Here is a 13,438-nt window from a genome sequence, read left to right as displayed (position 1 = left end):
GTATAGACGCTTTGGTGTGACTAAACCAGGTCAGATGCATCAGTTTTGCTCGAAAAATCTCAGCGCAACATAGTTTGAGTTCATCAATCCCACGGATAATTGAAAGTACTAGCCATAAGTGTGGGGTGGATGAGAGGAAAAGATCTGCCGTGGCCATCCTTTAAAACATTTTTTCTAAAGCCTTAATAAAGGTAAAGCATTCTTGATAACTTTTCAGAGTGAAACGTATAAGAGAAAAAAAACAATCTGAGGCACTCAAGAGGGTAATGGTTAAAATGCCTTTATTCGTACTTGGCGGGTCTATAAAAACGTGCCTACACGTTTCAGCCTGAGAGGCCTTCACCAGGGCAAGTGCAAAGTGTTAGTCAGTCAACTCTGCTCATTGATAACTCGGTGGGGAGTTAGAGGCAGTTGCTCAGTGTGGGCAGGTGGGTGGTCACATGATCACCATGACCTGCTCATGACAGCAGACTGTGTAAAACCAAAGGGAAATGTCCACCACATAATCCAACATCATTATCGAACATACATCAACAATATAACGAGTTCTATTTCCAAACCAGTCAGCAGCTGCCGAAAGTAACTCACAAAGTTACTTGTAAGCTAACTTGGTTACTTTTAAAAACAAGTAGTCCATGAAGGAAGTTCATTTTTAAATGAGTATCTAGTAATCAGTAATCTGGTTACCTTTTCAAGGTAACTGTGGCAACATTGCTTATCACATCGTTAAAAAAGGCCTAATGTGATTTTCCAAGAAATTAAATTGCTCAAATCAAGTTGTGACGAGCAGTATCACCTTTATTGTTGTGATTGCTCTCAGTGCACCTCCTACAACGTGCTAAATTAACAGTCTCAATATGTATTTAAGATTCCATAGGTGAATTGGAATAATACTGCGAAAAGTTCTCCAACAATCCAGTTTGTTGTTGTGAGTCGCCAAAACTATATGCCAGTTTGAATAATTACCGTAGAATAATCTGATACAAACAGCACCCACACATTTACAGAGGAAATGATATAGCTTTGACAGATTTGCAAATACACTGAATGTTGTTTCACAGTGATGCTAAAGCAGCTGTGGGGTAGCATGGTGTTTTGTATTTCTGTTTACTTGGCAGAAGAAAGTGAGTTTGAATATTTGTTTGTCTCGGAAAACGAAGGAGGATATTGGTTTTTGAAATTAAATGGAAAAACGTGACAACAGAGTAAAGTAACTAAAATCACAGGAAAGTCATTCCACTTGTCCTCTACATATTTACACAGGCGGTATAACACACTGTTACATCAGCATGAGTGTGTACACGTCCAAAGTATACTCGGGGCTGGCTGCTTTGGCGGGTATAGTTGTCATTAAAATAAATAGCAAGGATCTGTTTTTTTTTTCTCGCCCCAAAACAGGTTGCATTATGTAGCATCCAGACATTCGGAAATGAAGCCATGTAATCCCATGGAGGGAAGCTCGAGAGGGACACAACTTGAAGTGGTGCACTGCTGCCTTGTCAAGGGTGAACTTAAGTCTGTAGTGGAAGAACCTGTTAAAACGAGGCTCACAGGGACACAAAGAAGTGGAATTCTGCGAGCCTGATGTTGTCAACATGGCAGTGTTTAGAAAAGATGAGCGGTGTGGTGCCAGATGCAGAAGTAGAGGGGCAAGAGGAAAGGTCTTCAGCACCAAATACTGCAAAATCCCAAGAGAGGAGTGTGACGGCACACGTCCTCCAGAAGACAGAGAGAGTAACATGACCGGTTGAAGGTGATTTCGGAGAGTAGGTCAGAATAGATGGGAGCGACAGACTGGTTTTCTTTGAAGGCAACTACAAGTCTCTGAAGAGGCATCTTAAAGCTGAAATTGTTTTCATTTTATTGCCATAGCTGCCGGACTGAAAGGAAAACATTTTTATGCCTTTTGCAATATTCAAGATGGGCAAATTTTTGAAAAGGAGAAAAGTGGTTCCACAATCGTTGGGATATTGTGGTAGACATGGTATTATTGTGATTGTGAAGATTTTCATGTAACATATGCTTGTGTGTCTAAATGTGGTACCAGCGAATGTCATTTGTAATTACAGAGTGCACTGAGCTGCTGACAGAAACATTACAGTGTGGCAGGCTTTGCCACGAGAACCATGCATTCGGCTTTTGAGCCCCAATTCTGCAAATATCATAGGAAACACTGACAAGAGCTCCGTGTGGCTGTTGCTCTGGCACTAGGGCAGGTCATATGCCCGCATTCACTCTCCTTCTCATCCTCCTCACATGTCCAAGTGTCCTTGAGCAAGAATCTGAAGGGACAATGTGTTGCATGGTTGCAGAGGGTACATGATCAAGTGTGTGGGTGAACAGGAGCTTTGCGCTTTGAATGAAATTGCTGTGCATTCACTATCTGCTTTGTTTCAAACAATCTTAAGTGGCATTAAAGCGAAATTAGGATGAGTCCAAGAAGTTAATCTCGGCTTACTGGTTTGTAAATTGCATGCATAATGTATACCATTGCAGCACGAAAAACTTTTTGAGTGACACGCCGACAATTCTATTCCAGCAACCACTTGGAGAAGAGCCTTCAGCTTCTGATGGACAGAGTGGATGACATGAGCCAAGACATTGTCAAATACAACACCTACAGCCGCAACCTGAGCAAGCAGCAGCAGCAGAAGCACCAGGTAACTCTCGAGCACATTCATGCACACACTGGCTTTCGCCAACCAAAGTGCACACGCCACCTACACTACAAGCAGGCACCACGGCAACCACGCAAAGAAATCAGCTCAGCGGCGTGCATGAAAGGGAGATGGAGCGAGACATGCACACACACACACACACACACACACGCACGCACTCACGCGGGGGCACTTGCAAACAGATGCACCTCCAGCCTCAGTCCCAGCATGAAAACAGCATGTATATCTCTGTCAGACATGGACACAAGCAATTGTATCTGTAATCACAGCAGGCAGGCAGCAGAAGCACCAGGTAGCACAAACACACAGACATGCACTCCCCCACACAAAAATATGATCCTCCAGGCTCATACATTAATGTACATGCACCCACTGAGAATACACAGCAGTATCGGCAGTATACTACCGGTAGTAAATATACTACATAAACATTTACTAACATCTGTATTTTCTTTTCGGTAGAGAGAGGACGGAACAAGTTTAGTCACAAATACACCTGCATTGGTGTTAGTGTAGCGCGCGCACACACACACACACACACACACACACCAGTAATGTACACACTTGTACGGTTATCTGCCGTTTACTGCTCAGTTTTTATGTCCATAAAATGTTTTTAGAGTTCAGGTACACCAGACGTTGTACACATTTTTATGAGCTTCTCTCTAAAGTTTCCCAAACCAAACCTGCTTTTTGTCTTTGTTTTGAGGTGTTTCTTTGGTGTTGTCCAACACAGTATTTTCGGAACGTATTCTTTGGGCAGTGATTTGCCATATGCCAACTTGCTGTTGTATTTCTTTTCCTTTCTTGAGTCATAGACAGTGCAAGTGTAATTTTAAGATATTCCAAAATAATACCGGGGTACAAAACGCTTATTTGAAAGTACAGTGGTTAAATTGAGACTCTGCTGTTGTTCTCGGACAGGCGTGAATTGATGGAAAATGTCTTGTTTTGCATGGTATGCCATCTTTATAGATGAAACCATTATAATGTCATTGTGCAGCTGGAAACATGGGAAGTTGCTAACTTCTGGATTGGGAATAATAGCAGAGTAGCAATAAACAGCGACACTGTCAACTTCTACCTGATGTCCCAGAAAATGTTTGGTCAAATTGTATAAGCTCACAAAAATTGTCCTTTAAGGGTCAATAAATGTTTGCTTCTTGTTGTAATTATATTGCTATTATAATTCATATTGTTATTACTGATGATGGTAACGGGAAATATTATTTCTGGTGTGCAAATGCTGCACGTTTTGGAACTTTTCTGGAACTTTCCCAGCATTTTAGGTGCATTTCGTGCACTTGTTATGGTGGACAACGATCTCAGGGGACAGCATGCTGGTCTGAGATTGGGGGGGAAAGGACAAGATTGAAATACATATTTATGTTCATTAGTAACTACAGGTATTTCATAAAATGTTGAAACTGTGTGAGATTGAATAAGATATCTCTCAACTTAGGCAAAATAAAGCCTTTAAAATCGGAACCATCTAGGATTTGGGACTATTACATGATTATAACCTTAAATTCTTCAACTAATCTTACTTTTCATAATGCAGTATTGATTTATTGGCACGACAGTGTTGATTCCTACTGGGGTTTCAGTTTTGTTTTGTTTTTTAATTGATCGGTTCATTTTAATTGTTGCTCTGTGTCAAAATATCCAATGTTTGGTCCAAACTTGACTCCTGCCCTTCATGGTCAAAACTCTACCATTTCAATAGATTGAACCTACTCTTTAACCTACTCTCACCTTTTTTTGGGATTTCCAAAAAAAAGGTGAACCTCACTCGTCGGTTTTCCTGACCACATAGGCATTGCCATAACATCTTCCCAGTGGAAAAAAAAAAGTAAAATCTCTGCAGCGCTTTAACAACACAAGCTGCATTAACTTGAGAAATGTAAATTAGAACAAGCAAATCACCCCACCCACCAACAGCAGCTTTGAGCAAAGACACTGAGGCGGGCTTAAAAGGCTTTTCCGTTAAGTTTACACTAATGAGATCAGAATGAGTGACTGTGTAATCTGTCAGTGTTTTCATCCCTCACTTCACTGTAGTTGCTGATGTGTGCCCACAGCGGATCAGCATCACCTCCATTTCAGACATGATTTTCCATCTGCTACTCCAGTTCTTTCTGTCGAAGAAAATGCAATTTCCATCACTGCATGAGATGACTGTATGATACAGTCACTGCAGTGTTTATCTTGGTGAAGAAGAGTAGGATCAGAAGGTTAAATGCCAGTGGCCATGCACAGGAAGTCTTTGAATATACCCTTGACACGGGCCACAATGTTGTTTCATGTGATCTGAAAACTGGTGTTTGGAAATGGAGTATTTCTCTACTAGCAAGTGAACATCTTCGGTTTTTAGCTCCTGTTCCATGCCAGTATGAAAGCTGAAAACTGTGACTTTACCCTGAGACCAAATCTAATGAAAATCAACTGTGTCACATTGCTATTATGTCTTCAATGGACTGGGGTCTAATTGCTTTATTGTTAGTTAAGGATGGACTGATAACATTGATCAAAATGGAAAACACAACATCCTCCCTTGTCTGCACAAGATTACATTTCATAGAGATGCATTAGGAGGTCATGGTATGTCCAATTATTGTCCTAGATCAAAAGAAACAAACTTAATGACTCACTTGAGCAGAGATGTGAACCGCGCACAGATGTTAGACCTAAACCACAAACTAAAATTAATAGATTCAACAGTATACACATTGGACTGCCATACTAGTCTATAGTCCAAGTAAGTAACTGAGTAAGCTTTTTGGAGGGGGTACAAGATCTCCAAAACAAGTCTCTTTGGCTGTGATGCAATATTTGGATGATTTCAAGTAGATTGTTAATGGTTTGGCATTGAGATTTCAAGGTCACAGTGACCTGTTGTTTTGCTGCCAGTGTAGAATGAAGCAGTGGCATTATAATTGGATCGTTGCGCTAATAATGAGCTTCCCCACAAAAGAGCTGTGTTTTTCAAGCTGTCTTTGGTTCATCTCTCTGCTCTTTTGTAACCGTTTCTCAGAGAAAACAAGACATTTTCAACCATAAATGACTGAAGAGGGCTTAATGGTGTCAAAGCAATCACCTTAACCTTTGTTATTGTATTGCCTAACAGTTGCCTTCCATTTCTTATACGAGCCTAGACCAACATTAATGTCATCAGCAAACTTGCTGGTTAGACGAAACGCATTCACGAGGCCATAATTCTAGTTTATATACTGAGGACATGTCCTGAGTGAAATAAACAATCATTGTATTGGCTGAGGATTCTTACTGGAGCGTATCAGTAACGGCCTCCGCGCACAAAGTCAGACAACCAAAGTTTGTAACGTCTCACCCGCAATCTATGTCATTTGCTCGCAGGGCGAGTTTCTTTGACCGAAGGCTCGTGTAATCTCGCACAGTAATGCTTCTAAAATCGGAATGAGTGATTAAATGAAACGAATTACCCACTCTGATACCTCAACCACAGGTAACCTTAAGCAGCCGGTGAGCCGTGAAGATAGAAGCAGAGTCAATTTGCATATTCATAGATCTGCATGCACCCAGTGAAGGCAAGGGTGCAGAGTTGCACTGAGCCCAGTTCAAGGTGTTGAATTATTTTGTTTTTGAGTTGGGAGGGAAAAACTTCAAAATATGTATTTTTCATCAGGAGAAAAGTCTTTTTAGGGTATAATCAATTCCAGGAGAGGAGCTTTAATAACCGAGGCAGCGGCACTTCGCAGAATATATCTGTGACCATGTTTTTGTGTTTTGCAAGGGCATGGAGAGTCACACACCACCTACGAGCACGAAGTCAGGCTGAAACACGTAACCTGAACAAAACATACACATAATAGTGAGGTACATACCATCTGCATCTTCTACAACCCCGGTAAGGCATGCAAACAGTCACGTTGATACACATTACTCAGGGAAATGGAAGTGCAGAGACGCAAGATGACTCACTGGTGCATGCACACATGTACGCCTACCTTCAAACAACCATGCTCGGTCATTATTCCCAGCAAATAGAAATGAGAAAACGTCTTAAGTATTGATGTTGATCTGGGCCGAGTCATCAACATCTCAACAGACAGCAGCCAAGTTCACACACATTAAGCAGTTGTACAACAAACGTACATCTTTGACCACTGTGTACACTCAAAGAAGAAACGCACACGCCTACACTTCTGCACAACCCTGGGCCATTCACCCACACTCCTGCCATTATGATCCATCATTTTCCCCATACTGTCCTCCTCATCAACAAAGACCCTCCAGCCTTACCTCTGACACATGTACAGGTACTCAGGCTCATGTCATACACACCTTCATGCAGACAGCCCCTTTAATAGTGTCAGTCTTTTTTTTTTTTTACACCTTTCACATGATTCTCTGTGATGAACAAATAGGGCACACACAGGAAAATGAGCCTCTGTTAAATGTTTCACACATCCAGCAGTACTTGCTCCATGTAATCTTGTGCTATTGACCCTACTGCTTCCCGGAAAAATGGAACCTTATTCATCATCATAGAAAGTTGCAAAATGGCACTGTGCTGCAAGGGCTCCATTTTTCACTTACAGCCCTCTAGATTTCATATATAGCTGGTTCCCTAGCAAAATCTATAGCCAAGTTATTCATTGTAACCGGAAATGTATGTCTCGCTCCCTGACTCCTTCACATCATGTTTCTTTTTTTGAATTTTACATCCACAAAGCCAGACAGCTCGGAACAATGTGTTCATCCCCAGAAACGAGGAGTCAGGATTTTTAATTGGGACGAGATTTCAGCCACAATTATAAGGTTCAACGCACCATTTCAGAGCCTTAATTTATATTTGCCTTCAACGGTAAATAAACACATTAATTGGGGGGGCGGGGGGGGGGGTCATGGCTGAAGCCAGCATACGAAATGGCAAAACCAACACAAAACTCACAGGGAGGAAAGGTCATCACTCAAAGTCTCGTGCATGGTTTAGGTTGGCATGCCAAAAGGCAGCGGCAAGAGACCGAGCAAAATGCTCTGATGTTGTTGGCCTCAATATTAAAAAAAAATAATAATAATAACACAATAATAGAAAAGCCTGGGAAAATGATTTTTTTATAAAGCAAGACCTGAGCCTGAGGGGACCCGGGATAATTAGACCCAATCCAAAATGTGGTCGACACAAGCAGACCCTCAGAGAGAGGGAACGGCGAGCCGAGCAGCAGCACGTAATTCTTCCTGAATTAACAAGCAACTGTGGTTTAAAAAAAAAAAAAAAAAAAAAAAGCACAAAGATGATCACATTCTCCCAATACTAATATGAAGCGATTGAAACCAAGTCCCAGAATGTATTTAAATCCTTCAGATTACATTTTTAGAAATATTTGTTATAAAATATTCTGTACCCAACTAAACCTCACATTTTATTATTCATTTGATATGTAAATAGTTAAATTAGACCGTTGTTTATGTATGTGGTTGCACCATTGTGATAACTGAATTTTCCCATGTGGGATGAATAGTCTTATCTCAATGTTGGCTCATATCTATAGATATTCACATAGTTAGAGCTGCTGGTGCTTCAGTTTGGCTGTATCGTGTCTTTACACACAAAAACCTGTGAAAGTCAAACAAGCAAATTGATATAAAAACATAATGCAAACTCCAACATGTTTTTTTCTTACATGGTGAGTTAGACAACAATTTGGAGCTGGTCTAACTCTGATAAAGATATTGCTTCTGCTAATATCTTGAAGCCATCAGTCTGAGACTTTCTTGTAGGTGAGCCAAGTGCCAAGTAAAGCCATTTCCTTCAGCAAGAAAAGACAGGAGAGTTTGTGAAGCAAGGAGTCAAATGAATCCAATAACAGAGAGGTCTGGCTCAAAGAAAACAGGATTATGTTCTTCGATAGCCAGAGCTCCATGACGTCCTCACAGCAGTCCAAGTGGGGCTTTATGGGAGGGGCTGATACACTGCTGTTCTCATAGAAGAGACATAGGTCAGATCAGATTCAGCCGCGAAAGGTGTTTTCACGTGACTGACTCGTACATATGCTCACGTTCAACCCTAAAACGGAAGGTTATATTTGTGTTTTACATTTGAAGGTCGGCATTGTTTTTTTGTTTGTTTTTTTTTTTACAGTATTTTGTTACACACATCTATGGTAAGATGATCAGAAGAGTGAGTTTCATCTTTCACCATTCTGTGTTTTTCACACTCGGCTCGTCTGATCGGAAGGCATCACTGTTGTTGCAGCACAAGTCATGAGATGTACGACAGTTTTACTGGGTGGGAGGAAGGCCATTCCTAATGAGAATTGTTGAAAAATTATTTGGCACTGATTAATGGATAAAATAACAAGTACCTCATATTCACAAGAAAGAAGTGAGGATGTTTTTAGATAAAGGTATTAATACTTGGAGTAGTGCTTCAGAGTACTGCAAGGTAGACATGTATTTTGAAATGTTTCAGATATACCACAATTTAATAGAAATATTCCTATCTTCACTGTTGTAATTTCTTGATTTCATTAATTTCATGTCAAACCTGACTTCGAACCTTACTTATTCTATATGACATTATTTGCTGATGACCTCGGCCTTATTGCAGGTAATTAAAGTAAACTTCAGAAGATTGTATACTAAATCAGCTCTTAAAATATCATAAACGTCATCCTGGAAGAAACTCTCGGGCATCGGCAGTTTCAAAAACTGTATTTCAGAAAATCACCATAGAAACGGCACAACAAAATATCTTTTATGCATTGTCAGCCCACTTGAATTGAGCTGTCTTGGCAAGTGTATTGCCATAATTTATTACCAAAGATGTTCCTAGAAGGAAGACTAGAAAGAGGCCAGTCGAGGAAAGACTCGCCGTCTTTGTCCTACCTGAGACAAAGACAGACTAACAGACTCTCCCGTAAATATACAGACTAATACGGATGCAGCTTTCTGTCCGTCTTGTGCATTGATTATGTGCGTAATTTGACTGGCTGCGAGGAAGCTTTTGGCTGTTCAGCAATTGGAGTTATACCACTGATGACCTGTGGGGGCAATGTTGTACAGAGCAGCTCATGTGCGGCCAGTACTTTGATAAGCACACATCAATTTACGTGCGTGATGGAAGCATGTTTGTGCCTTTAGATATCATTGACATGAGTCGAGCAAATTCCTTTTACAGAGAAAGTGAGCAAAACACTAAATTCATTAAGTTGTAAGTGAAACCTATAAGGAAGTTTTAACAGACGTACAGTGATATTTTGGAGTTATTGGATTATACAACAAAGTACTTGCCAACCCTTTTGTGATTGATGTCAGATTGTTTCTGGTACACGATGATAAATCAGACAGTGATGGCACAATGCTCAGTTGTACCTCTTATATATGAGATCTTTTTCCCTGCCAAAATGGTTTTGTGCGAGTCGGGCGAGCTTGGCTAAAATTGCCTCAAGAAAATCTATTACTTAAGAAAAGTTGTAGGTACCACTGGTCTGCTCTGTACAGAGAAGTTTCTGCGTAGTTGAAAAGGGGTTTTTCCAAAGTACCTTACAGTTCAACAGAGGCATTTTGATCGGCACGCTGTGACACATTGACAAAGGAATATAAAGCCTCGACAAGTTGAGTTGAACAAATAGTTTTTTCAATTTCACATTGTTTAGCTGAGCAGTTCCTGTCAGCTTCAGTCACCCGTACAGGTGCGTTGTGGGATGTTTGGTTGAAAGCGCTCAGAGATGCTCCCACGCCGTTCTTCTTCCTCGTCTGCTACAACCTCCTTGTCTGCTGGTCTATGTCAGCCTCTGCTCCATCTTGCCAAATTAACAAGGCTTTTAGGATCTCCAGAGACCTGGCACCTCACTGATTTACCGACTGTCAGCCTTCCACAAATCACTCCATCCCTGGCAGCACTTATAGCTCGCGTCTTTCTCTCGGAATCCACTATCTCCTCTTTCATCACTGTGTTTCTCAACATTTCACTTCCTTCTTCTTCTTTTCTCTTGCCAGTCTTTCCCTTTTGTTTTTTTTCCCCTATAGCAGCTGCGACTGGGTGCTTCTCTTCATTACCTTCCTATACAGTATCTCTTTCATCCTATCAGTTTTCTTTTTCAGATACCGCACTTCCTCACTTTGTATTGGTTTTCACTTTCATCACACCGGCTCTCTTGTTACGCTTTATCTTTACAATCTCGCTTTGTCCGAGCCCCATTTTCCCCCTGCCTTTTCTTTCCACTTGTATTGTTTTTTTAACCCTTGCTTTTTGTTTGTTTGCTTGTTGATTCCACCCCCACTCAACATCCCCTCCTCTATTCTGTGCCCCCTCACAGTACCTGCAGCGGAGACAGCAGGAGAACGTCCAGCGGCAAAGCAGAGGGGAGCCCCCGCTGCCTGAGGAGGACATCAGCAAAATGTTCAAGCCTCCCCAGCCCCCGCCACGCATGGACACACTGCTCATTGCAGGTAGGCGCCCCCGTCTCAGAGGCCCTCTCCCCCCTTCTCTCCACGAACTCCACCAGCCGCCTCTGCTCCCCTCGCAGGAGCTCAGGTTCTCTTTTGTAATTATCTCCGCCATTATCGTGAAATTACATTAATTTAAAGTTTATTGACTCAATCTCCAACTCCACCGCCCCTTTCCTGCCGCCTCATGCTGTTCCTGCTCTCCTCCGCCTCCTGACATGGTCCCAGTCCCTCCGTTTCTTTCTGTTGACTAATTCGATGTTTTGCCGCGCCGCTGTTTCCCTTTTCCACCACCTCCGCCTGCTCATAGTGTGCACAAAGGCAGATGCATTTTGTTTTTTTCCCTCCATGTTCATACTCTCGTATATATGTTGTTTGTGGGCGAGGATGCGGTTTGTTTGTGCGGGGTCGCGCTGATCCATGTGGTGATCTTCCAACAGGGCAAGTTAACAACTACTGCCAGAACGTGAAGGAATTCACCTCGCAGAACCTGGGGAAGCTGTTCATGGCGGAGGCTCTGCAAGGCCACAACTAACGCAAACATCGGGCTGCACAGACCAGAGAGGTGGAAAGTATTCGAGATGCAAAACTACCAGAAAACAACTGGACGAACCATCCGGCATTGTGCTTTTGAAAAATATTTCATTCATTATTGTTCCTGAATCCATCTTGGATACAAAATGATTTATGATCAGTTTGAATTAAATAAAAGACTTTACATGTTTTCATGGTCTCCGGCTCCTTGTATACTCGCACAGTGCAACCGTCCTCTGCTTTTGATGATAATTGCAGCATTTTGTCCCTCACAGGATGAGCACAGTTTCCTATTTGACGATACAGAAGGGCTTGGTTTTGTTCATGGTACTGATATGCAGAGAGCTTACGACATAATCACACAGGACAATAGTACTTTTGTTACTTGGCGCACGTCGGCGTACAGTTCAAACGTCAAGCCGGTGGAACCAATTATCAGTGGATTTGTTTGCCGGTTCGCATGGTGAGAACAATGATTGCCATGTAAGAACAACTCTGACTGAAGTATGAGAGAAAGTTGAGCTTTAAATGAAATACCAGTGACATCCCCCCCTGCCCCATGTCTCATTACACTTAATAGATTTCTAATTGTTTTTTTCCCCTCCTCCCTCTAAATAACACAAACATCTGACTCAACTAGATTGTACATTCTTGCCAGAGTTGTATCAAGTAGCACCTGTTTTTGTTGTAAGATCCCATTTTGAGAAATTTGGCTCGATACAAAAGAATCATTCTTTATTTTTTTGTTTATCTTTGGGTTGTTGTGATGAAACTGCAGGTGTGCGAAATAACACGGCGTCTTGTGTGGTGGGTGGCATTTTGTATCAAGTGATTGAGTGTGCATTAACCGAAACGGCATAAATTAGTTACGAATGAGAAGTCAGAGAGAGCAACAGAAATGAAAATGGTTTTTAAAATGTATTTTGGAAGAAAAGAAGACAACTATCGAAGATCTTTTTTTTTTAAAAAGGAAAAACTGAACTTTTCAGTGACCATGAATGTGAGTAGTTTGAAGAAATGTTTTAATCTTCAGTGGAATTTTACAAAAGAAAAAATGTGCAGCAGGAAGGAGCAACCTGTGTAAAAGTAGCCAATTTGCAATGAATTGCTGTACTGTTCTCTGTAAATATGATACTAACACACTATTGATCTTCTACTGAATGGATAGATTTGACATGACAACAGGATTTCAGGTTTTATTGGAACTGTGTAAGACTAGGCACAAATAGAAGTCTTTCACCTAAAGGTTTGGAGATGGAGGCTACTCCTGATGCTTACGGTAATAAGATGTGACCACTGGGACAAAAGCAATGATATTGCTGTTTGCATTTTTTGATTTTGGATTTCACTTGTGCTGTACCCCTGATAAGCTAGTAAACAGTAATACTTGAAGTCGCACAGATGGACATGAGTTTTTGTCATGAGAAGAGAATCACAAGGATATCAGTGATTTTTATTTTTTTTATTTTTTTTATTGAACCTACCCAACCACATCGCACAAATCCAATTCTCCTCTGCCGCCTTTGGGATGTCGGTCCTCTCGACCTGAACAGAAACGCAATTTGTAGTTGTATGTTTGAGCAAGATAAACCACTTGATATCGCTGCGTCTTTCCAGGGAGTCCTGGGTAAATATATTCATTAATTAAAAGTGAGTCTCCCAGATCTACGGGGCCGTACTCGGGGCCGAGTAATCCTGTTGAGCTAAATGTTAATGTCATGGTAGGAACACGCTGCCTACATCCTGATATTTAGCACTGTGCCTTGTTCACCACCTTCCACTGCTACCATATA

The 13,438-nt window shown here is 41.4% G+C and overlaps 1 protein-coding gene across 1 annotated transcript in view; it reads left to right on the top strand.

Annotated features, from left to right (window-relative positions):
* LOC308133133 (eukaryotic translation initiation factor 3 subunit H) overlaps positions 1-11,836 on the top strand; it is a 65,399-nt gene extending 53,563 nt beyond the window's left edge. The window contains exons 6-8 of the mRNA XM_080500426.1: positions 2,540-2,660; positions 10,982-11,114; positions 11,552-11,836. Of these exons, the coding sequence (XP_080356552.1) occupies positions 2,540-2,660; positions 10,982-11,114; positions 11,552-11,646 (349 nt within the window). The 3' untranslated portion in view covers positions 11,647-11,836. The remainder of the gene's footprint in view (positions 1-2,539; positions 2,661-10,981; positions 11,115-11,551) is intronic.
* The last annotated feature ends 1,602 nt before the right edge of the window (positions 11,837-13,438 follow it).

The sequence above is a fragment of the Blennius ocellaris genome, assembly GCF_963422515.1.
Source record: "Blennius ocellaris genome assembly, chromosome: 8".
Taxonomy (NCBI): domain Eukaryota; kingdom Metazoa; phylum Chordata; class Actinopteri; order Blenniiformes; family Blenniidae; genus Blennius; species Blennius ocellaris.
This window is presented reverse-complemented; position numbering and strand designations above follow the sequence as displayed.